This window comes from Podarcis pityusensis (genome assembly GCF_964106645.2).
Source record: "Podarcis pityusensis genome assembly, chromosome: 13".
In the NCBI taxonomy this organism is placed as follows: Eukaryota; Metazoa; Chordata; class Lepidosauria; order Squamata; family Lacertidae; genus Podarcis; species Podarcis pityusensis.
Genome location: NC_138038.1, coordinates 35039876 through 35065513, shown reverse-complemented (window position 1 = coordinate 35065513; position 25638 = coordinate 35039876). Strand labels below are relative to the sequence as shown.

At 47.9% G+C, this 25638-nt stretch overlaps 1 protein-coding gene across 4 annotated transcripts; it reads left to right on the top strand.

Moving 5' to 3' along the window:
* Positions 1–137: 137 nt before the first annotated feature.
* Positions 138–16505, top strand: TBC1D17 (TBC1 domain family member 17). 4 transcript variants are annotated; one of them, XM_080976157.1, is made up of 17 exons: positions 138–271; positions 775–873; positions 1435–1509; positions 2696–2807; positions 3003–3219; positions 3738–3849; positions 5010–5174; positions 6320–6451; positions 6661–6764; positions 6899–6993; positions 8492–8608; positions 9489–9589; positions 9693–9792; positions 10280–10377; positions 12802–12918; positions 13770–13856; positions 15229–16505. In XM_080976157.1, exons 1-17 carry the CDS (start codon positions 254–256, stop codon positions 15439–15441), a joined length of 1962 nt encoding a protein of 653 aa, XP_080832283.1. In that variant the 5' UTR covers positions 138–253; the 3' UTR covers positions 15442–16505. The 4 variants fall into 4 exon arrangements, with proteins under 4 accessions (XP_080832283.1, XP_080832281.1, XP_080832284.1 ...); XM_080976155.1 differs by having other exon boundaries at positions 190–324; XM_080976158.1 differs by lacking the exon at positions 138–271 and adding an exon at positions 274–324 and having other exon boundaries at positions 3006–3219.
* The last annotated feature ends 9133 nt before the right edge of the window (positions 16506–25638 follow it).

The window sequence follows — 25638 nt, the reverse complement described above, 5'->3', positions numbered from 1 at the left end:
TTCACACCCCGTATCTAAGCATAAAAGCCCATTTCTGTTTAGCCCGGCTGTGGTATAATTCGATTGGTACACTTTGCCCACAGACGGGAAAGATCGCAAAGCCGCGGCTCTCACCTTGCCCTCTACCAAGATGGCGTCAGAAGCGTCCGCGGACGTGGCGCCCGTAAGCGTTCCTTGCTGAGGCGCTTTCTGCCAGAAACAAGGATGGCGGCCGGGGTGGGTGGGAAGCGGCCTAACCAAGAGGGTGGAGCAAATGGAGCAGGAAATGACGGTTTGTTTTTCCGGAAGTGGCTGTCAGGGAGAATGGAGTTAGGGGGCTGCAGGGTGAGGGAGGCCTTCCCCGCAGTGGGGCAGGGCTGGCCAGGCTCCTCGGAGAAGGGCAGGCTTGGGGGGAGGGTTGGGTTTCCCCTCTCTCGGAGAGCTCACATTTATCCCCCAGGAGCGGAGCGGGAGGGTCTCTTTCCTCCTCTTGAGCGCAGTGGGAGGTTGGTAGAGCGGCTCTCTCGTCCCCTCAGCTGGATAATTAGTGGGGAGAAGCGGAATCTGACCCCCTTCCTGGGTGGAAGTTCCTAAAAGGCCCTTGCTCTGAGTTGTCTTTATAAAGTCGCCCTTCCTCTTACTTTAGTGTTTATTGAGGGGGCCATAAAGTATGTTCCAGCGGCCTTAGTTTGAGGCAGGGCTTCCCTTCCCCAGCTGCATTCTACAGAGGTGAGTGGGGATTCCAGTGAACCTGCTTCTTGTGCTGACCTCCTGTTTTTTCTTGTCCTCCTTCAGGTTGCATTTGAGAAGGATGGTGTCTATTTACACACCAGCGCAAAGCGTCATCCTGACCAGGATTCCCTGATTCCGGGGGTTATCCGCATAATCGAGAAGGTTGGTTGAGGTGGGATACAGGTTGGAGTTGGAAAAGGGATGAGGGAAGGGTTGTGCACCCAAGATAGGAAAAAGGTCAGTGCATGTGGTGTGGGGTGGTAGAATTTGCTCGGTATAGATTTCAGCATTCTGAGTACATCGGGCTTTGATTTTAAAGAGTGTTCCTAGCGCTCGTGATTTCAGAAGTAGGCTTGAAAAACTGTAAGCTGTGCCTGGTGACATTGTGAAAAGGTGTAGGCAGTACCTGGTGACATCTTGGAATATAGTGTGGGTGTAGGCTTGAACAGATTTTCCACTAATTGGGGATGAGTCACTTTCGTAGGAGAAGGAAGAGGTATACAGAGGTGGCAATCCTTTGTGCTCGACATAGTTTCTTATTCTTCCCTGAGGCTTGGAGAATCAGTAATGCTATTTGACTTTCCTTAAACTTATATCATCTAGGTGATCAAATTCAGATTGCTTTGTTACAGCATCTGGATTGTTTTAGTAAAGTGTGTGTACACAGTTATGGATATCTTTTTCATGACACTCTCGTGAGACTGTCTTTCTCCATTTACTCAGGGCTCGGATACTTTGCTACAATGGACACCCATAGAAGAGTCATCAGATGCTGCTCAGATCACATATACCAAGAAGGTGAGGCCCTCTTTCTTGCTGGTATAAACTTCTACTGGTATATTAAATCTTCATCACATTGTGTCCTAATAACTTGAGTAATAAAACATCGTCTAAATAAAACATTAATTAGACTAGTGATTCATTAAAAAGTTTTGCCTGTAATGGGAACTGGTGTTTTAGTTTCCTTGTTCTTTTCATATCACATTGCCATAGCAGATTTTTAAATTGGTTTCTGGGGGAAAGAGCTGTAGGACTGTGGAGCAGCTGCTGTGACTGCTCCACCATTTGAGTTGGTGTAGTTGTCCTGGGCTTCATTCCCATTAACCAGGACACAAAGCTGCAAATGTTATTCAGGAATGTGCCTTTACTGCTTTATGATTTGCACACAGGGGTCTATTCCCTGCTTTCTCCACCCCACCCCCTCTCTAGGAGGATCGTGGAGAATGAAGTGATGAGGATATGCCAGCTCTCTGCTGCTCTATTTTCTAGAAAGGATGCCATCTTTTCCCCCTCTGTTGATCAGAGCCAGTCCTGGAAATGGTAGCACAGAAAAAGTATCCTGTGATATAGTTAAACCAGCAGAAATGTTGGACATTTGAAACTGCTTTATATTGAGTCAAACAACTGGCTCAGGGCTGCCCACTACAATTGGCGGTGGCTCTCCAAAGCATCAGACGGAGATCTTTCTCAGTCCTCCTGCACTAGATCTCTTTAATTGGAAATGCCAGGGACTGAGACTTTCTGTATGTAAAGTATTACTAATTCTTATGTTTTAAGACAGGAACACCCTAAGGAAGCGCTTATATCTTTAGATGCTCATTTATGGTTTTGTTCAGGATGGGGAATGATCTTCTATACTGTTTCCCATTCTCTTTACATATAACAATGCATTATTATTTTTCCTAACAAGGAGGACTGTGTTTAGCGAATCCTGTATTTCTCATCCTAGGAAGTAGCCCCTCAATTGTGATGCAGAAAGGGAGCAGGGCAATTTCAGGTCTGTTAATGTTCATAAAGACAGGAATGTACTTCTGTTTAAAGAGGAGTCTGTTCTTCCACACTCAAATTCCTCTCAGTGAGACCAAGAGTTCAACGTGTATTCCATTTAATTCATAATTTGTGTGAGCACCTCCTTGAAGATCATGATGATATATAAGGAATTGGGTAGCTTCTGAAAGCCCTGATCTCTCTTTCCATTTTCCAGGACCCAGTGGGCTGCCAGACCGAAGAAGAAATCTTTGATCCGGGGTATGAACCGGACTGGGCTGTGATCAGTACAGTGGGGACCCGGGCTCGGACTCAAGAGGAAACAAATGGTAATCAAAAAGAGGATGGGATGTTTGCCCCTTGGTATACTTAAGTGGCATAGTACAGGGATTGTTGGTAAAGATGCAACAAGGGATACAGGATGGAGGTAGGGGAGAAGAGGTAGCCGGCAAATGTGGGATATTCTTTTCTGGTTCTCTTGACATCATCCCTTTTATATTTGTGCTTGGCTTTCCCCTCTCCAGCAGCTTCCGGGCCCAAATCTCCGGTCCCACGTGGTCAGTGGGCCTTCTCCCTCAGCTTGTCTGAGCTGAAATCTATCCGCAAGAGCAAGCCAGGTTTGGGCTGGTCATACCTCATCTTCATCACCAAAGACGGCATCTCCATTCAAGCCCTGCACTTCCACCGTGGAGGCACCAAAGCCCTGCTCAAGGCCCTCTGCAAATACGTTATCTTAGCCACGTGAGTGGGGGTGGTGCCGGGTACCTTATTTGTTCAAAAGATAAAGCGGTGGAAGTAAAGAGAAAGCTCTTAAGTCAGATGTGGAAGGTGCTGCCCAACTAGTCTTCAACTTCTGGGCTGCATTACTCAGGACTGAGGCAGTCAGTTTGCACGAACTTGGAGGCAGGGAGCACTTTCCCCAGCACTGCAGATTAAAGAAGAAAAATAATACATACAATACTCAGTTCTGAACTGAAAAACCATCATAGTAAATTAGTTGGACTCAGACTGGCGTAAAATGTTTTCACAATTGCTTTTTAAAAGCAACAATGATGAGGCCATCCTTAGGGAGGGGATGTGATGTGTAGAGCCATCACTGAAAAGGCCCTGCCCATGGTGCTCATTCACTCATGGACCTGAAAGGAGGGTCTCTGATTTCGCTAATTTTGCAGCTTGTCCAGGTGCCAGTGGTCCTTCAGATAACCTAACAGTGTCTGGAAGGCAATAAACTCACTCTGGTTTCTCTTCTCGCCTTGCAGCTCCCCCAAAGATTCCCGCCTCTACTTGGTTTACACACACGATTCGTACGCCCTCTCCCACTCCTTCGATGAGCTTCAACTCTTCGATGACAGCTCTTCCAACCTTGTGTCGGTGAGGCCCTTCTCCAAAATGCCCTGCAACTGTGACTTGTTCTAGTTCAGTGGTTCCCAATTAGCAAAGTACTGCGGACCCCCTGTTTTTGAAAAGCCAAGTTATGGAACCCCCTACTTCTGAAAATGTTGATATCTCTCTGGTAGTTTTGTTATGTGAATGGTGCCACCATACCCTCCAACATGTCCCAGTGCAAAAACGGAGACGCGTGTCTTCCAGGCCATGCTCCTGCATGAGTCATGTGACCCGCATGAGAGCACGACTCCCCAAAACAGGATGGATATGTGCCATGGACCTCCTGGTCGGGGGTCCGCAGACCGCTAATTGGGAACCACTGTTCTAGAGGATTAGAATGCAGAGAGGCTGTGTTTGTGTGGCCTGGCTCTGTGGGAGAAATCTAAAGACTTGTGGCAGTGGGATTATGTGGGAGGGGACAAAAGCTATAAACAGGGAGACTTGTCTGTTGTAGGTGCTGACACTGGTTAGAGCAGGGAGTTATGGGAACATGGGCTCCTGGGTTTCCTTGAATGAATTATATTAGTACAAGTTACAGGCAGGTAGCCGTGTTGGTCTGCCGTAGTCGAAACAATATAAAAAATTTCCTTCCAGTAGCACCTTAGAGACCAACTAAGTTTGTTATTGGTATGAGCTTTCGTGTGCATGCACACTTCTTCAGATACACTGAAACAGAAGTCACCAGACCCTTATATATAGTGAGAGGGTGGGGAGGGGTATTACTCAGAAGGGTGGTGGGAATGGGTTGATAGGTGTGGTAAACCTGTTGACGACTGTTAATGACTGCAATTGGTCTTACAGGAAAAAGCAAGGGGTGAGATGGCTAAAAATAGCTTTCTCATGTATAATGAGATAAGAATCCAATGTCTCTATTCAGACCAGGTCTCTCCATGGTTTTAAGTTTGGTAATATATATATTACCAATTTATTTATTTGTTTGTTTATTTGTTTGTTTATTAGAACAGAAAGGCAGTAATGGTAAAAAGTTGGGGTGTGTGGGTGGGTGTTTTGTATCTGGAATATTGATTATTGATGCAGAGCTGAGAAGCCCAAATTGAATCTTAATTCAGCAAGGCTAGAATTGGGCAGCAAGCCAAAGGTGATATGTGGCTTCTTCTTTTTTAAGCCACCTTCTCTTTCCCTAGCGGTTCTTGCAGGATCCTTATGCTGCCACGTTCGGTGGCTTCTCCAAAGTCACCAACTTCTTCCGTGGGGCTCTGCACCATGAGGATGGCGTCATCCAGCATTCCCATGGCGACCCAGCTGCTGCCAACGTTGAGGATGAGACAGGCTTTGAAGTTATCACCTGTGTGAGTGTTGGAACAGGTAGCTCCACCGTGGGGCGGTGGAGGGGGAGAGGAATGGCACCCAGTGTATGTGTGTTTGTGTGTGCTTCTCTGTAGGCCAAGAGATCTTTGGCCATCTTTCCTTACTCCCAGCCACCCGCTCACGCCTACTGGCCTATGATTGCATCAGAGGTGACTATTTGGGAGCGGTTGTGGGAGAATGTGAGCAAGGAAATGGGGGTGAATGCCAGAGAGATGGAGGGGTGGACATGAGCCCCTTTGCAAGAAAGCTCTTTCCATTGAGCGAGGACCAAGCAATCCATTCACACAGAGGCCTAAGGAGATTTGCGTCATGCTCACCCCAAACCCACCACCATCACACTACAACATTACAAGGCAGGCTTGGTGGTTGAAGCAGTTAGCCTCGTCTAGATGGTTTGTGCTGGTTATGTGAGTGGGGCAAGGCCTCTGTTGACCTCATTCTTCCTTGGAGCAGAATCCAGGGCCTTGACCTTCCATGAATATACATGTGACTGACGAGGTAATTCCTGAGGGCTAGAGAACCAAGACTGTGGCTTCAAAAATGCTCTGATATCAACCCATGTGTTCTTGGAACCCTCATGTTCTGCAGAAGCTTATTGGGGAATCTAAGGCAAAAGGATCTGTAAGAGTGGGCAAATGTGTAAAAGTAAGCTTTCCACCATTGCTGATCTTCCTCCACAGCATGCACCAATCTGAAATGCTTTCTGCTTGTCTTCTAGGCCAGTTCTTCCCAATTAGCTGAGTGCTGTGGACCCCCTGCTTTTCAAAAGCCAAGCCATGGACCCCCACTTTTGAAAATTCTGATCTCTCTGTGGTAGTTTTTGTTGTGTTATGGTAGTTGTTTTATTATGTGCCACGGACCCCCTGGGTAGGTTTTGCAGACTCCCTGGGTTCCGTGGATCTCACCATTTAGGAACCACTGGTCTAGACCCAAACGTAGACAGGCACCCTAGAAAGTTTATTCCAATCCTTCCAGCGGTGCAGGGATTTTTCAGCAGGCATGCGTCAACATAAAAGAGAGGTCCCCTCCCCCTCACTTGCCACCCCTTTATTTTCTCCATACCCCTTGGGAGGTATCTTTCCTTGACACTTCTTTTTAAGTTCCTTCCTCTTTTCTGCCCCGGCAGCAGGCACGGCTAGGAGAGCGTCCGTCTGTCCAGCGGGAGGCTCCTGTCTCGGAGCAGGAATGGGAGCAGCACTTGGACCCAGATGGGCGTGTGAGGGACCCCGTTGCCTTGCGCAGAAGGATCTTCGCTGGGGTGAGGCCTGTGGGGAGGAGAGAGCGAGAGGCCGTTGTTTGCAGGGGGAATTGGGGGTCTGTGCTGAAGTGCGAGTGGCTGCCTGTCAGGCCAGGGATATATGCAGCGTGGGGCCGTGTTGGTTTCCTTCCCAACTTCTTAGTGTCGTTCTTTGACACTTGGCCTAATTCACCTTCTCTCCCCCCCTCCCCCCGGTGCTCCTCTTCCAGGGTCTCAACATGTCATCACGCAAAGAAGCCTGGAAATGCCTTTTGGGCTATTACTCATGGGACAACACCAGTGAAGAGAACAAGGCACAAGTGAGGAGGAAAACGTAAGTCTGGGTCAGGGTTATGGGGAAGCCAAAGGAGTACTGGAACTGGGGTTTGGAAGGAGGCGATCAGTCTGTGGGTCAGCATTTAAGCCTCTGAACTCTCTTAACAACTTCCTTCCCACGTGTGTCCACAGGGATGAGTACTTCCGCATGAAACTACAGTGGAAGTCGGTCAGCGAGGAACAGGAACAGCGGAACTCCTTGCTGCGTGGCTACCGCAGCCTGATTGGTCAGTATAAGTTCTGGCTCTTGTTCCTCATTTGTTAGGAGTTCAACACCCCTCTTTGTCACAAGATATTTTCTTGCTTCGTTTTTGTTTTCCGTCCTCTTTCCCCTGCCTGACAGCACAGCCTTGTGTGCACACAGCAAGAGGTTGGCGATCATAAAAACACTTTGTGGTAACAAGTGGTCCATATGCAAGAGACCTGCTGGATCAGTCCAAAGGGGTACCTAGTTTTTTGTCACCCTGTTTCCAGCAGTGACCGGCCAGATAGATGCGTTAAGAGAACCCTTCGCAGGAAGCGAAGGCAACAGTTCTCTCTAGCAACAGGAATGCAAGAGGGGGATATACTGCTTCTGAGGATGAATGTTCTCTTTAGCAGTTGTGGCTATTAGCTGATAAATGAGAGCATTAAAACCCGTGCTCTATGAATCTATCTTCCTTTCAATGCCATCTAAGCCAGCAGCCAGCACCACATCTTGTGGCAGTAAAATTCATGGATGAATTATGCATTGTGTGAAGAGCCATTTTCTTTTATCCATCCTGCATCGATTGCCAATCAATATAAGTGACATATGCATTCCAGGATTGTGGGAGGAGGGGGAGAATCTCGCTCTTTCTCTCTCTCTCCCCACAGAATTCATAACTTTATAAACTTCCGTTTTGCTCCAATCATCTCTTTCTAAACTAAATGGATCCAAACACTTTTGTCTCATCTCTTAGAGGAGGTACTTCAGCTCCTTTATTTTTTGGCTGCTTGGCTTTTTGCACCTTTTCCTTCTCTAAAATAGATCTTTTCAAAGGACGGGACTAGCAATGGAGGCGGGTCCTTTAGGGCAAATGGAGCACTGCCCTGCCAAACTCATTCTGCCCTTAGCTAGGACCCTGGATGGGAACAAAACTAGACTGGGCAAAGGTCATAGCACAATAGTCAGAGCCTCTGTTTTGCATGCAGAAGGTCCCAGGTTCAGTCCCCAGAGTCTCCAGATGGGGCCGGAGGAGAATTTGGTCTGAAGCCACGGAGGGCTGCTGCTAGTCACTGTAGGTAGCTGCACCCGTGGACTGACCCTGCATAAAGCACCTTCCTGTGTTCCCAAAATCAGTTGGCTCTCATTGGCTCTGATTCCACCTGCTATTGGTCTCCCCGTCTTCTGCCCCATAATGTGACCATTCCATAGACTTCCATAAAGGTGTTAGGACAGCCAAGCTGTCTTACTTTCAAAACATGGCGTAAGTGTGCACCCCCCCCCCTTTAAGGGGAAGTACCATGACTTTAGCTTGGAGCTTTCTGCATAAAAAGCCTTTGCTCTGCCACTGAGCTGGGGGCCCCTGGAGCTTTTCCTGGGGTTGTGCTTCTGCATCTCCTCTCAGCTGTGTGTTGCTACTTTTTCTTGCTCATTTGCCTCGTTACTGTCCTGTATTTGCCATCGCTTTGAGTGGCCTTTGGCAGAAAGGCAATAAACGAGTTTTATGGATAATTCGTGGGGGTGTCTGTCTGCCTTTGCAGAAAGAGACGTGAGCCGCACGGATAGGAACAACAAATTCTATGAAGGCAGCGAGAACCCTGGCCTAGTGCTCCTAAATGACGTGCTGATGACGTACTGCATGTACAACTTTGACCTGGGTGAGTCTGGAGGTGGGGAGGGAACGCTAGCAGTGTGCCATTGTAGAACCAGCTCAGGTTCGGGAGTCTTTGGCTAGCTTGGCCTATGAGGGCCCCTTAACTACCGTGGGGGAGGGGAGTTGTAATCCAAAATCTCTGGAGGGCACCAGCACAGGGAAGACTGTTGCAGCCTTTTGCTAGTTTGGAGGTGGTATGTACTATCTCTGATCTGGTCATGCTAAGTGGCAGCAGAATGCATTCCAGAATCTCTCATGGTGTCCCAAGGGGCTTGTACTGTTTCAGATGCTGCTACATTCCTTTCTACCCCTCACTAGTCAAACCCAGAGATTTTGGACCACAACTCCCATCAGCCCCAGCTGGCGCTGCCATTCTATGCCGATGGAAGTTGTAGTCCATAGCATCTGTAGCTCAACACATTGGGGGAGGCTAGTCTGCAGTAAGAGTGCCTTTTGTGGATGATTCCCTTAATGGTCTAGGCTACCCCAACAGTTGCCTGTTCTTGATGATCTTGGGCCCAAGTACTGCTGTGTGTATTCTGTGCTAAAATAAACCCATCACCTGTTTTCAAGCTTCACACAGCCACGTGGACTAGAAACTTGACTCTAGTATTCATTCCCGCCCCCCCCATGAAAATGAAAACTGAAATACTTGGGATATTGAATTCCATGCTGAGAAGTATGCACAATGCAGACAGCCCTGCAGACTTCTCCAGCTAGTCTTTTATAGGTCCTCTTAGCACTCTGAACCCTCACCAGTCCCGTAATTGTATCTCTCATCCCGTCATTCTGCAACACCCTAGTAGAAAGAGAAAATAACTTGGTGGGCCTGCAGCTTCAGCTGTAAAACCCAGTGGCTTCATGTCTTTTGCTTCCTTGCACAGGCTACGTCCAAGGCATGAGCGACCTCCTGTCCCCCATTCTCTACGTCACCCAGAACGAAGTGGATGCCTTCTGGTGTTTCTGTGGTTTTATGGAGCTGGTGGTGAGTACATGGCCTGGGAGAGCTCAGAAAGGGCCTTGCAGCTGTTCCAAATGCCACCTTCTTTCCATAAACTTGTCCGTGTACTCTCACTTTCTGCCCACAGCACCGCAATTTTGAAGAAAGCCAGGAGTCCATGAAGCGACAGCTGTCTCAGCTCAATTTGCTCCTCAGGGTGCTGGACCCCGCACTCTGCGACTTCCTAGGTACTTGTGCGCCTAGTTCTGGGACTGCTGAAAGCTGGGTGGTTTTAACATATGTTGTCTGGAAAGGACAGGTCTCCTGTTTGCGGGTGCTTGTTTTTAATAATGAAATATAGTAGGTGAATTTGGAGCTCCTAATTATTCAGGTCCACAAACTGTAGCTCTTGGCTACAAAATCACCACTTTCTTTGCTTTTTACTTTTCTTCACTTCCCCGGCTTTGTATAACATCTTCCCTGATGAAGAGTTCTGGATAACTCAAAAGCTTGCCACAGTTGTGTGTCATTTTGACTGGTTTCAATAAAAGGGTGTAGGTAGGGGTTCAATTAATTATTTGGGCGTTCTTTCATTTAGTCTCTGGCTAATTCCTTTGAAAGCTTAAAGGAAGCAAAGACTGAAGCAAGTGAGGCATTTCTTAATCTTTGGAATTCTTGATTGTATAAAACAATCTGTTACTGACTCCTCCTGCCCTTCTTGGCTACTTCTCTCAGACTCTAAGGAATCTGGCACCTTCTGCTTCTGCTTCCGATGGATCTTGATCTGGTTCAAGAGGGAATTTGCCTTCTCTGAAATTCTTCAGCTATGGGAGGTGAGACTGAATTAAGAGAAATGGGTTTGTTTTTGTTTGTTTTGTGTGGGGAGAGGATTTCTGCCTGGGGAAAACATAAGTTACATTGTTATGATGGGATTTCAGCATTGGAAAGGCAAGAAAAATGGGAACAGGAGAGAGTATAATCAGACTTCTGGTTTGCAATATTGGGGTTTGAAAGTAGAGAAGGCAGCGGGGGGGGGGGGGATGTTTTCTGAAGAACGCAGCCTCAGCCAGTTTGGCTAATGGTAAGGCATGATAGCTGTTGTCCAGTGGTTTCCAACCAGTGTGCCGTGGCACCTTGGGGTGCTGTGAATGACAGTCAGGGGTGCCGCAGGCAACACTGGCCTCTGTCCCTTTTCCCTTCCCTCCCTCCTCTGATACTCTCTTGTGTCTCTGCCTCCCAAAGGCTTGCACAGCTGTTCGTTGCAGTAGCCCTGGCTACAAGCTCCCCAGGCAAATGGTGCTTCTGGGGCTGGCCAGGGGGCGCTTCCCAGGTCCCTGTGGGGCAGTGTGAGGAGGTACCTCTCTTTGGGGCGGGGGCAGCTCAGAGACCAGGGGCAGCAGCTGCGGCTGCCCAGAGGACTCCTAAGGAGAGGAGGCTGAGGCAGCACTCCACAAGGGAGGGTGTTTGAAAAAAGGTGAAAGGCTGTCAGCTCTGCAGGCAGGGGTGACATAACGGCTCCTGAGCCCCACAGGGGTGCCGCAGAAAGAATGTAATTGGTCAAGTGAGTCATGGGCTCACAAAGGTTGAAAACCTCTGCTGTAGTCTGTCAACATCTGGAGGGCCACAGGTTCCCCCTTCCCAGTCATATACAGTTCCTAGGTGGTCTGCATCTAAGTTCTGGCCAGGCCTGGATGTATTAAGCTTCAGCAAAGTAACTGCATTCTAAGCCTTCCAGCCAAATGTTTCCACAAGCCACTTGAGGGCTGCATCCTCATGGTGCTCCACAGGGATGCCAGCATCCTTCTTACTACTCTTGACCACAATCCCCTAGCCGTCGGGCTATATATACCAGGAAGGGCCATAGCTCAGTGGTAGAACATCTGCTCTGCATACAGGAGGTCCCAGCTTAAATCTGCAGGTCAGAGTAGGAGAGAATCCTGCCTGAAAGAGCTTCTGCCAGTCAGTGTAGACAGTACTGAGGTAGATGGACAAATGGTCTGTCTCAGTGTAAGGCAGCTTCTTGTGATCCTGTCTATAAGAGGCAACCCTTAGTTATCGCTGGGTGGGTTTACTTCTGTGGGCATGTTGGCTTTCCATGAGCCCCTTGGTCTCCCCAGTCTATGGTTAGCTGAACAGAACTGCCTGGCACATCCTGTATCTGCACTTTGAGCATGGGGGTGAAGTGCTCGTGGCACGCAAGCTGAGAGGTACTCCTTGGCACACCCAAAATGTCACCTAGGATCTCTAGGAGGACCACCTGGACTGTGCGCTGCAGCCACTTGCCAGGGGTGAGCGCTATAGGTGCAGTTTCAGGCCAACAGGATATTGAGAACTTGGAAGGAATATTTGGGAGTGCCTGTGAGTTGCTTGTGTGTGCCTGGACAGTACAGATGGTAGAGCCCAGCTGTCTCATCCATGGGTTCCTTGGGAAGACCTTTGCCCTCTTCCTTCCCCTCAAACCCCAAAGATCATCTGGTAAACTGGATCAGATGGTTATCCATCCAGTAACTAGTTTTACCACTGGAACTAGTAAATACAGCCTAACACAAATCAGATGTCTTTAGCTGCAGAGCCTTGCTACAGCCATGAGGAATAGTTGCTTTGGTTTAGAGGTCCGGGTTATTTATAGCTCCTCCAGCTTTCAGTTTCTAACCACCTAGTTCTAAAAAAGGTTCCATGCCTCCCCTTTTGTCTCCCAGATCAGAACAAGCCTAGTTATTTGAACCACGTACTTAGGCTTTTTAAAAAAGTCACTAAGTATGCAAGGTTGTGTTCAGGAAACAAAAAAATTAAAGCAAAATGTTGTTTCTCACTTAATTCCTGCCCTAGATGAAGCAGGCAGGTGCTGCAGCTTATTTGGTTGCAGACGAGCCGTATCAGGGAGCAGACGTAGAAATCTCATTGTCCCTCTTGTTCTTTGACGGAGGAGTGCTGCGTGAGCATCTTGCTAAAGCTGGTTTACTCTAACCTGAGCTGTGTTCTTGTCTGGGGCTTAGTTCGAGGACACAGCATGACCTGGGAAGCCCAGGCTTCTAGCCAGCCAATACATATCAGGGATGACTTCCAGCTTCTGGGGGACGTCGCCCACCAGCAGCTACAAGCAGCATGTCTCATTAGAAATAGATTCACTCTGGCTAATGCAGAGCCAGACATTAGCAGAGGATTACACCTGGGAGTATGGTACAGAACACTCCTGACAATGGGTTATGGCGTGCTTCCTCAATCCATGTGCCGTGTGTCTGTCCCTCTGATCCCAGGTGCTGTGGACGGGACTGCCTTGCCCCAATTTCCACCTGCTGGTGGCTTGTGGCATTCTGGATGCAGAGAGGCAGGCACTCATGAACTCTGGCTTTGGCTTCAATGAGATCCTGAAGGTGAGCACTGTGGAGCTTGGGGGCCTAACTCTTGCCATGTGTGGGTTTGTGTGGGCTGAGGACAGAGATGGGGAAGCTGTGGCCCTCCAGTAGCTGCTGGACTCCCACTCCCATCAGCACCAGCCAGCTTGACCAACGGTCAGGGACAGTGGGAGCTGTGGTTCAGCAACATCTGGATGACTGCAGGTTCCCCATGCCTGCTCTAGTACATTAAGCCATGCAGTATTCGTAGGTGGTTGTTTTTTCTTTAAAGAAGCAAAAGGTGATTTATGCGCTACACCTGCTTCTGAAAAGTATGGCCAGGGTTGCTCTGAAGGCTCAAAAGCCAAAACAACCAAGGGCCCCATTCATTCTCCCTCACTTCCTCCCCTCCTCGTGGCTCTTCGTTTTCTTGGGCCTGGCTCCATTCTGCCAGCTCCAATCTGCCTTTGCACCACACTGCAAAGTTCCTGCTGAACGCTTAGATAGCAGGCGAGCCATAATACGACCCATCTGTTTGGTTAAGGAGCAATGCTCATCTTTCCCCCCACAGATCTCAGTCTTCCCCAGGAGCACCTTGAGCCTGGCCCTTTGCCTTTCTGTATACCTGGCTTTCCCCTGTAAGGCTTTCCCAGTCCACTTTGCATAGCACATTCCTGACTAATGCCGCTTGTATTTTTCCAGTTGTAGCATTATAACTGGAACCTATTTTCCAGAAATACATAATCAACCCTTTGCCACAACCTGCCCTTCTCTCTCTCTCTCTCTCTCTCTCAAAAAAAAGTGCATTTCTTTGTGTGTTTACCCCCTCCTCTTCGTTGTTCCTAGTTAGCCTTCTGAGTTTCTTGATTTCTGTGTCTGCATTTTCACAGCACATCAATGAGCTTACCATGAAGATGAGTGTGGAAGACATCTTATGCCGGGCTGAGGCGATCTACAGGCAGCTGGCAGCTACTCCAGTGAGTCTTGCGCTCCCCCCGCCCCCCAGTCCAGCATGAATGAAGACCTCTGTACCTTGGTATCCTCTGAGGAGGCGTGGAGCCTCTAAGCATTCCTTAATGCTGCACACCAGGGGCAAGCCAACAGTCCTCTGTCCTTACCCTTGGCCACCTCATAGCAAAACGGATACATAAAATAATCATGATCTAGCTAGCAAGCTTCTGCGAGTGAACAAGGTAGCAAGCATCTCGCTTGCTCAGGGAGACACATTAAGCAAAATGGAAATGCAGATGGTTCCCCTTGTGGCTTCAAAATATAGCGCTACTGAGAGCAGATTTAAACATAAGGGTTGCCAAATGGGAGGCCCCAAAACTCAGCACAGTAGGCCCTCCATGCCATGCATGTCATCTTTCCTTACAAACAAAAATGCTTGCTGCCTGGAGTGTTGCTGACTAGGGAGCCAGCCAGCTATACCCTTTCCCAGGGTACTCCATTGCCACACACCCTGGTATCCCTCCCCTACCCCTCCAGTAGTAAGTCAGTATTCTGTGTCCGATGAGCATTCTCAGTCCTTATGATGTTGTTTTTTGAGGGTTTTCCCTGTTTTGGGAGGAGACCCAAAGAATGTTGTTTGCCACTGGAACATAGACTCTGGGTATTGGACCCCTGTTAACTTTCCCCACTGTTATCTGCATGCTGGAAGTTTAAGCTGGGGTGCTGAAGACACTGCTCAGGAAACACACGCAGTTTGGCATTTCATACCATACATAATCTACAGAATTCACTGCCCCTAGGATGAGGTGATGATACCCTACACACTGGCTGGTGTAGAGTGGTTCTATCAACCATGGCCAGGAGCCATGATGACTAAGGGAAGCCTCCACATTCAGAGGGAGCGTGAAAACCAGTTGCTGGGGGACCCTGCAGGGAAGAGGGCTGCTGCCTCCAGGCCCTGCTTGAGGGTTGCCAGAAACATCTGGTTGGCCATTGGGCAATAAAGAACCCTGGATTAGATTGACATTTGGTCTTGATCCCGCAGGAATCTTCTTATGTGCCACACTTCAAGGGTTTGGTTTTTGTTGTTGCTTTTTTGTACATCTTATTAAAGGAAGCTAAAATAATGAATTCGGCTCTAAGGGACCATTTGCTGGTGGTTCTCCAAGGTCTCAGACAGAGGTCTTTTCTCTTGCTACGTATTTGATCCTTTCAGCTGGAAATGACAGTCATTGAACTTGGGGGTTTTCTGTCTGCACGTGGTCTCAGCCTTCATATGCCACTGAAGCTGTGTGAAACCGAGCCACACCACTGTGGCAGTGTGCTTTTGAATCGGGTGTGAGCCAGAGGGGATAACTTTTCCTAACAAATAAAATCTCTGTTTTCCCTTTCTCCCAGGATTTACCCCGTAATGTCCAGGAATTGCTGGGGCTCTCTGAGGGCAAATCTCCAACTCCCAGCACTGACACAGCCAGCTCCCCGCAGCCGCTGTCACCCAGCCAGGCCCAGGAGATGGAGCTGACGGACAGTGTTTCCCCAAGCCAGCCAGACAGCAGCATCGAAATCCTGCCTACTGAGGAGGCCTCCACCTCGCAGTCTCTCTCTCCTTGAAAACCTGTTGTTGTTGCTGCTGCTGCTGTTGCTGCCACCACCACCATCTTCTTAACACAAGCACTTTAACCAGATAAGGGTGAGGGCTGGGAAGGGAGGCAGAGTAGAGGCTTTGGGATGTGTGTTTTTTTCCTCCCTGGGGTTTAATTAGTCAAACAAACATCACCTCTAAAGGCAACTAGGGCTTGGGAACGGCTGTGTTCTTCCAGAGTTCCCCAGTGCTCAGTGTGCCTTTCCCACAATGCACTGGGGCACGGCCATCTCTTAGAATGCGGAAGGGCTCGCTTTTGAGGTCAACTTCCTTCCCGGGATGCGCAGAGACAGAAAGGAGCAAGTTGAAGGCCTCCATGCCTTTCTCTTCCACTTTGGGTTCTGAAGTGTTGCAGCTGAGTCTCCTAAATTCTCCCTTCCGTTCCCGCTGCCTTTTTTCGTGACGTACCTGTTTTGCTTCTATGTCATGCGCACCTCCCTCTGTGGCATTTGAGGCTTGTCTACTAAGCATCAATCTGATGGCGACATCTTTATTATTATTTTTGTTACTGTTTCCGGTTGCTAATGAAACCTGTGCCTCAGCCCACAAAAGCTAGGAAACACAAGTTCTTTGGCAAAGAGAAATGAGGGGCAGCAGATCAGAGCAACTGGAAATGAGGAATCCTTAGCAAGAGGCTAGTTGGTGGGGGGAGGCTTGGTTCTCGCTGAGAAGAACATGGAGTCGGTGGTTATGGCAGCGGAGGCTGCAAGGCAAAGCTCTTAGTTCCTTGGTCCTTTGCCAGGGAGTTCCTGTTGACGTAGCTCCTTGTGCTTCCCTCCCTTGGCTGGAAGATTGTCTCCCTCCCTACTTGCCGCATTCCTTTTTTTAGTGGGTTGCCTATGAACTGACAATAGTTGGAGATACGAGGGGAAAGGATCTCTGATTTTGTTCTTCTGTGCCTCTCCAGCCTAGTGGGTTCGATGCTTTGTCTGCATATGCCCCACTTCTGATTATTGAACTGCATCCTTCTCGGCCCTTACCTTGGCTCCTTCATTTCCTTTATAACATAACATTAAAAATGTAGTGTCACTCATTGGTGTTTCTGTATCTTGGATGAAAAACTGCTCCGAGCTGCTCATGTTGGATGGGCTGAGCTGAGAGGTGTGAGGGAATGAAGGGGCGGGAGTGTTTGACATCCGTTTCCCCTTTCTTCCTAAAATGCTATGCTGCACTGACCTCTTGTCTCCCACAGTGCATATGCCTGCGTTGCTTATTTAAAACTAGTTTGATCCCTTGGTTCTCCCAAAGATCCCTCAATCATCAAAGTGCTGCTCCTTCCAGAATTGGAATTCCCAGGCTACCCAAAACAGAAGCCCACAATAGCTTTGCCTACTTGCAGCTAGGGTACACCTGTGTCTTAGTGCATGTAGAAAACCACGGAGTCTGTGTGAGACCACGACATGTCATTTTGCCTTAGGAAGTGTTTCGCAAACTTGGGTCTCCAGCTGTTGCTGGACTACAACTCCCATCGTCCTTAGCCACCAGGGCCAGTGGGTAAGGGATGATGGGAATTGTAATCCAACAACAACTGGAGACCCAAGTTTGGGTAAAGTATGCCGTAAAGTATGGTAGATGAGGTGGTTTTTCACTCATTTCTGCCCCCTAGTGTGGGTGCCTCCACACCTCTAAACAAAGCAAGAGCCAGCCTAACCTCCCAAGTGGTAAGTGAGATCATATTACCCTGCCGCTGTGTTTTCAGTGTAGATTCAATGGTCTCGGCTGTTGGTTGTCACTTGGAACATAGGAAACCCTTCCAATATACTGCCTGGCAGTGGCCCTCCAGGCTTCAGGAAGGCGCTTCTCTGTCCTGACTGGAGATGCCAGGAACTGAACTCGAGTCCTTCTGCATACAAAGCACATGCTCTGCTACTGAGCTATGACCCCTCCCCAGCTTCCACGGAACTCATGGATTTTAACCCCTGCAGTACCAAATGTTTTTGTCTTAAAAGGTAAAGGGACCCCTGACCATTAGGTCCAGTCGTGGATGACTCTGGGGTCTTACCGCTTAATAAAGCCTATCTGTTGTTATTGGACTCTTATGGGGGAGAATGGACGACCTAGCTAAGAGTCCTGGGTTCAGGGAAGGGGGGAAAAGGCAATCTAGAAGGAATGTGGGGTTTCTGATAAGAAAGGACTTGGAAACTAGAGCTGTTGCCTTTGGCCTGTATGGTTGCACTGGGAGGTCAAAATAGGTCAAATACTCCAGAGAAGGGATTTAAATTACGTAGTGTATAATGAGATAAAACTTGAGCCCTAAAGCTTCTAATTCCTAGCCTTCTGTGTCTGAGGCCTCGGGCCAGAGCCTTGTTAGAATAAAATTATAAACTCAAGCCAAAAAGCAGGGGGCCCTGGTCAGCTTAGTTGTCCGAGGCCCAGAGCAAGTGTATCTGGCTGCCCGCCCCCCTACTCTGCATGGGCCTGAGTTCTAGTGCCACTAAGATGCTTGAAAAGAAAAGCAGGCAAGGAACCACCCAAGCTTTGCAAGCATGGTAGGTTTCCATCAAAAAGGCCATGTGGGTTGGTTTGTTTGAAAAAGAGTGTACAGTGGTAATTCGTTCTGGAGGTCCGTTCTTAACCTGAAACTGTTCTTAACCTGAAGCACCACTTTAGCTAATGGGGCCTCCTGCTGCTGCCACGCCCGCCGGAGCACGATTTCTGTTCTCATCCTGAAGCAAAGTTCTTAACTTGAAGCATTATTTCAGGGTTAGTGGAGTCTGTAACCTGAAGCATATGTAACCCGAGGTACCACTGTACTGTATATGTTTTGCTGCTCATCATTCCAGAAGACTGGCGCCAAAAGAGCCCTTGGATATTGGGATATTCTCTGGATGGGATGTGGGTGTACAAGAGCTAGACGGAAAGGCCACGGGAGGCTTGGAAAGGAGGCTGTGGGACCCAGGAGAGGGAGGACAGTTGTTGGGAGAGGTGGCCTCTCCATAGCTATTTTGGTTGGCAACTGGGAGGAGGGGCAGGGGAGAGCAGATGGTACATTCTCAGGAGACTGATTTGGCCCCAGGGCCATCCAGTTGCTAACCCTTGCGTGTTCAAGCTGCTGTCTGAGAGTGGCCTAGTTGCATGTGTCCGTGTTGCAGAAAGAGGGCAAGCTTCAGCCTCTGCAAAAAAAAAAAAAAGAGAGAGAGAAAAGTAATCATCTACTTCTTCACCTCACAGTGGGTTTAAAAAGAGAACAGGCTTGAGAATTTGCCTTTTTTTTTTTTTTTTTACAGTCTCTGCAGCAGAGCAAAAGAGACCACTGCAGTGAATGCAGCAGCATTGCTTTCCTCTCTCCTCTCCCCCCCCCCCGCCCAGCGCTGCAGGAGAGTAATGCAGGGAAGTGGTGATGCAGTACTAACTGGCTATTCACACAGTATCACAAATCTTGGCTATTTGCCTGGCTTTCCTTGCGCTCCTGTGCCCTCCTTTTCTCTCTTGCTTGCTTAGACATCCACCGGTGGGTTTTGGGATGGGGAAGGGGGTGGGTGGGAAGGAGAGAGAAGGAGCTTCCGCGCAGCACTGCAGGGGGAGCTGGATCTTGGGTCTTCTGTCCTCTTCTCGTGTCCCCAGCGCCTCCAGCTGCATTCATAAAACTGCCACTTGCAGCAACCTGGTTTCATTCATAAAGGGGGGGGAGGTGGGGAGAGGAAGAATTCAGCTGCAGAGTCGGAGAAGGAGGTCAGAGCGGGTGAAGAAGAAAAAGAGGAGAGGACTGCATCTCCCTCAGCAGCAGTCCTAGATACTGGGGGCATCTGCAAAAGGGGGAATAACAGCCAGGTCCCTGGCTGCCTGCTGTTTTGTGCACCCCCCCTTCCCTTCTTGCAGGCAGCTGCAAACCCATTTCCCACCTGAACCTACCCTCAAGCTACTGCTCTCTGCTACGAAATGGGTGTCCCAGACTACCTTGCCTCCCCCCCCCCCCGCAGAGATGAGAGCCAGGGAGAGATGCACCTCCATTTCAGCTCAAGGGTCTGGCTTGCTCTGTTTCCTTCCTGTTAATATCTGCAATACCCTGGCCTTTATATAGCATTCTACAGACTTTGACGTGTGTCAGATGCATTCATCCTTAGGCTGGAGCTACGTTTCGTGTGACAGGTGCAGGAGGGATGTTACCTCTAATGCTCTTCAAGGCTCTTGGGTTGCCTACTTGCAAGTAGAAAGCAACCAGACTAGAGATCTGGCTGCCATCGTTCTCCTTTGTATACCAGTTGCTTGTTTTCCTGGCATACAGCTTTTGGAAAAGGCAGAGCATCTTAAAATGGTACCCACATCCTGCAAACCGATCCAAAAAAAGACCCAACAACCAATATTGGTGCATAAGATAACTTTTTTTTAAAAAGCAAATGTACTTTCTTCAGAGAGCGCAGGGTCAATGTCTGTAGTTCTCTTCTGCTTTTATTCTCACAACAACCCCATGAAGCAGGTTAGGCTGTGTGTGTTTGTCCGGAACTGGCTACAGGTCAGTGAGTTGAGTGAGTTTTTCTTCCCAGTTTTAGGCCTTTCCTGCACAACACATTTAAAGCAGTACCATACCACTTCAAACCAAATAACCCTGGGAATTGTAGTTTGTTAAAAACCCTTGACAAGTTGTTCCCCTCACAGAGCTACAGTTGTCGGAGTACCCTGGGAAGCCGGATTGGCAGTTAAACCACTCTTGAGATCTGGAGCTCCAAAGAGAACAGGGTCTCCTGAGAACTCTCAGCACCCTTTGCAAACTACAGCTCCCACAATTATTTAGGGAAAGCTACGACTTTTTAAAAGTGATATGATGCTGCTTTAAAGGCATAGTGCAGAGATGGGGCCTTAGGTTGACAATTCTACCTCCCATCAATTTCAGGGCTGGCTTTAGCATGTGTTTTGAACCATTACAAATTAACTTTGGTAATTGTAAAAAAGAAAAGAAAAAAAAGTCCTGTATCTTCAGAATGTCTCAGCACATATCTTGGGAGTTCTTGCTTTTTGCTTCATATTGGGGAACTTCCTAGTGGGATCTCAAAAGAAAATGCAAGGGTAGGTGGTTTGTGGGTTTCAGGTCTTACTGCTCCCGTTTGTTTAATTCTGCAACACACAACATTATTCACATAAAATGTCTGCTGCTGAAACTAGCTTCCCTCCACACAATTTTTTTTCTTAATGCTGCCGACTGTACACAACATATGCATAAGCCTCGTTCAACCAGGGCATCGCATTTATGGGGCTAGCGAGCGTTAAAGAGGCTTGGGAGCAAGCTAGTATTCAGAAGCGCTAGTGCCTCTAACTCTGGAGGCACAGCCTAGCCATCTAAGCTAGTAGCCATTGACAGCCTTGTCCTCTGCAAGCTTGCCCAACCTCCTTTTAAAGACATCAAAAGTTGGTGACCATCGCTGCCTCTTGTGGCAGTGAGTTCCCTAGTTTAACTATGTCCTGTGTGAAATAGTACTTTCTATTCTCTGTCCTGCATCTTCCCACTTTCAGCTTCATTGGTTGTCCATGAGTTCTTGTGTTATGAGAGAAGGGTAACAACTTTTCTAGGGATGCGGGTGGCACTGTGGTCTAAACCACTGAGCCTCTTGGGCTTGCCAATCGGAAGGTTGGTGGTTCGAATCCCTGTGACGGAGTGAGCTCCCATCGCTCTGTCCCAGCTCCTGCCAACCTAGCAGTTCAAAAGCACACCAGTGCAAGTAGATAAATAGGTACCGCTGCAGTGGTAAATGGCATTTCTGTGTGCTCTGGCTTCCGTCATGGTGTTCCGTTGCGCCAGAAGTGGTTTAGTCATGCTGGCCACATGACCCAGAAAAGCTGTCTGTGGACAAACACCGGCTTCCTCGGCCTGAAAGCGAGATGAGCACCGCAACCCCATAGTCTCCTTTGACTGAACTTGAAAGTCCAGGGGTCCTTTACCTTACCTATGTTATAAGAAAAGAAACTGCTCCTTTTCCCTTATGGGGTACCCAAGAGCCTGTATAGAGTCCTTATGGAGGTTTTCTTTCGGTAGGAGAAAATAACAGAGGCCAACCAGAGAATATTGAGAAGCAAAGCAGCTAGTAAGCCTTATCTTTATTAAACTGTTGCAACAGGGTGCTCACTCCCCCCCCCACGCAGGAGGCAGGAGGAACCCAGAACATTGGTGTGCAAGCACCACCTACCCTGTAGCTCAAGGCCGCCCCCCCAAAAAAAAATCATACATACATCACAGAAAGAGGTGGTCCCCAGCAGAAATATGAGTGTGTTGCTTCTCTCCTGTCTGCCAGGATACCTGATAATGCCTTATCTGATTGCCTTTTCTGGGTAGCCTGGCCATTCCTTTGAGATTGATAGTGTGCTCAGCTTAACATATACTTGCCAAGACTGTATTTACAGGGAGGTGTGAGCCCCTACAGTCCAAAGACAACTGGAAAGCTTTTCCCATTTGCTTCCTCCTTTCAGATAAATATTTGAGGTCAATTTGGGAGAGTCAAAATGGCTTCAGGATTGTTATCCTGTACTATTTCAGACATGTGGTTTATATACTTATGTATGTGTCTGCCTTGTACATTTATGAACATTTATTAAAAATATATAAGACCTTAGAATTCTTATAACACCTAACAACTTTGCTCTTACCACTTTTTCTATGCCACACATAATCTTCTAAACTTCTTGTGCGTCTTCTAATGCGCCTTCCATTAAGTTGAAGAGGTCACCAGAGCCTGCTCTGAGTCATTCTTCACCTGCCTCTGCATCCATCCTTACAACCAGTCCAGGAGACTAGCGCTGGCTGTCGGCTTCTCCTCTCTCCTGTGTCCCAAGGTTGCCCTTTATGGAACTCAGCAGCAGCAGGAGGACAAAATTAGAACTAGTTTACTTCAGAGTAAACATGCTGCAGAAGTGGTTGCCCTGTTTAAAACCCTTGCCCAGCCCTGGCCTTGGGTAAATCATTAATGGCCTCAGTTCCCCCCTCTGTAAAATGTGGCTACACCAGTTGGCGTACTTTCACGGGGCTCTTGTGAGACGGAGAATGAGGACTGTGTAAAGTGCCTTCTGCGCTGAGGGTGCTATTAAAATTCTGACAAACAAAAAGCCGTGAGTCCGGTGCAAGCGACTGAAGGGCTCCTGGGTGCCAGGGGCACCTTCTCGATCTGGCACGGCTAAGGATTGTGGCTGGCAGCAAAAGATTTTAGCGGCAACAAAAAAATTGCATTAACGTCCTTCTCGGCTTAAGCTACAGGAAATCTAGGTCACCCCAGCAAAGCTGCAACACGCATATCCACACCTCCTCTTCCATCGCTGCCCCAATAGAGGGGGTTTATTTCTGGAACTGCAGCCCCCGTTATGCAACTGCCTGTGTCCCCGGGGAGCAAACCTATTTTTATCCAGGCTGGGAGCATGCATGCTGTGACATCCAAAATCAGACCCCACTTCAGTAGTGCCATATGTACCCCAGGCCAGGGAGCTGAGTCGGCCACCCTCCACCGACCTCCTGTCTATGTTTTGTCTGTGCTCAACTTCATCCAGCTGTTAATGGTCCTTTATCCTTGCCCAGAAACTAGATGCTGCCTATTTAATCCCAGGGCTGACCTAGGTGGCTATGCCAGGTCTACCCATATTCCTGATCTACCTTCCATCCCACAGTGCCAGAATCCAACCTTGTGTTGGTCTTCATCCGCAGCTCCCCACTAGGGTTGCCAAGCAGCCAGAACTTTGCACATTTGAAAAGCTGTCAAAACAGGAGTTTGCAAAGTCGTGGGGGGGGGGGGAGTGTGTCCAGTATTTGGACTTTTTGCTGATATTCATTGTACTACGTAAGATGCCATTTGCCTTTTTTAAAAAAACAACTCTTCTCCCTCTGAAATATGATACCTTTGGTAGGCATTCTGCACATGCTCAGAAGCATTAGAGTAGTTGCTCTTAAGCAACCCTTTCTCCCCCTTTCCTAAACAGGACTGGAAGACTGGATAAAATATATATTTAGACTTTTTTTCTTTTTTAAAAAACCCCAACCTTAGTAAACTATGAAAGGAAAACAAATTAGCTATGGGGAAAAGGTTTAGAAATTAAATTCCCTCAAGGCTTTCAGCTGCTCTGATATTTGCTATATTTTTAGCACACTAAGTTCCTCTTCCCCCTCCCCTGCCACATATTTTATATTCAGAATAACAAGCTTGTGAGGTGGTTTAGGTTGAAAGAGGATGGCTGGCCCAAATAGAGACCCTGGATCTCCCTGGTCCCAATCCAGCCCCCTAAATGCTACACAGCACGACACTGGTTCTTTTAAATTGTATGGTATCTTGATATCAGAAGAACTCTGCTGAATCTAGCCAGTTACCTATCTAGTCCAGCTTTCTGTTGTCACAGGGGCCAGTCAGATGCCTACGGGAAGTCTGCAAGCAAGACCTGAGTGCAACAGTGCTCTCCCAGGAACTGGCATTCAGAGACATGTACTACCTCCCCCGATACTGGAGATAGTACATCGCTATCATGGCTATCAGCCTGAGATAACCTTATTATCCCCCATGAGTTGGTTTAAACCAGGGTTTCCCAAACTTGGGTCTCGAGCTGTTGTTGGACTACAACTCCCATCATCTCTAGCTAGCAGGACTAGTGATGATGGGAATTGTAGTCCAAAAACAGTTTGGGAAACTCTGGTTTAAACTAGCAGTGGTTAAACCTCCATCCCACAAGCCTAAGTAGATCTACCAGGCCTCCCCATGTAGCTTGCAGGATAGTTTGGCTCAAACCACGTGCCTGCCTGTCTGCCCATCACCTGGCATCGTATTACATCAGGTACAAAGGCAGGTTAGCCCATGGGACCAAAAAGAAAAGGATGGAGCCCACTCCGAGTCCACTTTCGATTTTTCCTTCCCTCTGGTGCCAATGCCAGTTGGGCACCTTTTATATTCAGTAGATGCCAAATTAAAGTTAGAACAGACTAATTGGGAGTGGACTCTGAGTGCACTCTCAGTTCTCTGAATTCAAGGCAGGCTACAAAGGCAAAAGACTTATTTTGCTGGCACAACTAGAAGTTGAATCACTTGGTGTCAGGAGACATCAGGGGATTGACAGGTGGAAGTTGGGAAGATTACCCCCCCCCCTTGGTCTATATGCCTTTTAAAGCTGTATGAGTTGGTGACCATCACTACACCTGCTGCTTGTGAATTGCCTACTTAATATGCACTGTGTGAATAAACACTTCCTTTTTTCTGTCCTGAATCATCCAGGCTGGGTTGTAGTATTACACAAGAGGGTGAAAAACTTTCCCTTTCCACTTTCTCCACATTCTGCATAATTATATAGCCCTCTATCATGTCCCCCTTATTACTTGCCTCTTTCCCCAAAAAACAAAACAAAAACACCAACCAACCAACCAAACCAAAACCAAAAACCCAAATGTTGTAATTTTCCATGCATTCATATTGCTGATTTGTATCAAGGTGTTATGATGTTGACAGGTTTCTTTTCAATATCTTTCCCAATGAATCCTAACAAAGAAATCAGCTTTTTCCACAGCTGCCATATACTGGATTGGCATTGTAATAGAGTTATTTGGTCAGCCACTGCTGGTTCAAACCACATAAGCATAATTGCAAAGTTAGGAATATTTTTGCTCCAATGTTCATCACTTTACACTTGCTTACAGGGTTTTATTTAAAGCAGGCTTTCCAACTGCACAAATTCCCTGTCAAGCACTGTGTGTGTTTTGCTCCTTGTATCAATAGCAGTTTCCCCATGGGAGTCAGTTGTTATTCTCTATTCTACAGCGGTGATTCATTTACGAATCTGCCTTAGTTCAATAAAGTTAACTGCCCAAAGTTGAAGGCAAAGAAGAGGAGGTCCTGGCCCAAAAGAAGAAGGTGTTTTAATATGGGTTGAGCAGTTTGTTTTAAGTATGGAAACTAGCTGCACTTTACTAGCCTGTGTGATTTGTGTGCATGCTGTCCCTGACATTTCCTATTATTTAAGTGCTAAATACACTTATATGCCTAGAATATATCGTTCCCAGCCCCGATTTTACCTAACTGCACATTATCAGCTTCCCAACTGCACAGATTTCTCAACTGGACATTTTGTGTACACTTAAAACAACAGTGACCCTGCTTGCTTGGGACATTGATTCAAACTAGCCATATTATTACATTTCTTCTTGATTTTATTGTTAGGATGCCCCTGTTCCCCTCACAGAGGAACAATTCCCATAGCTATATGGGAAGAGGGAT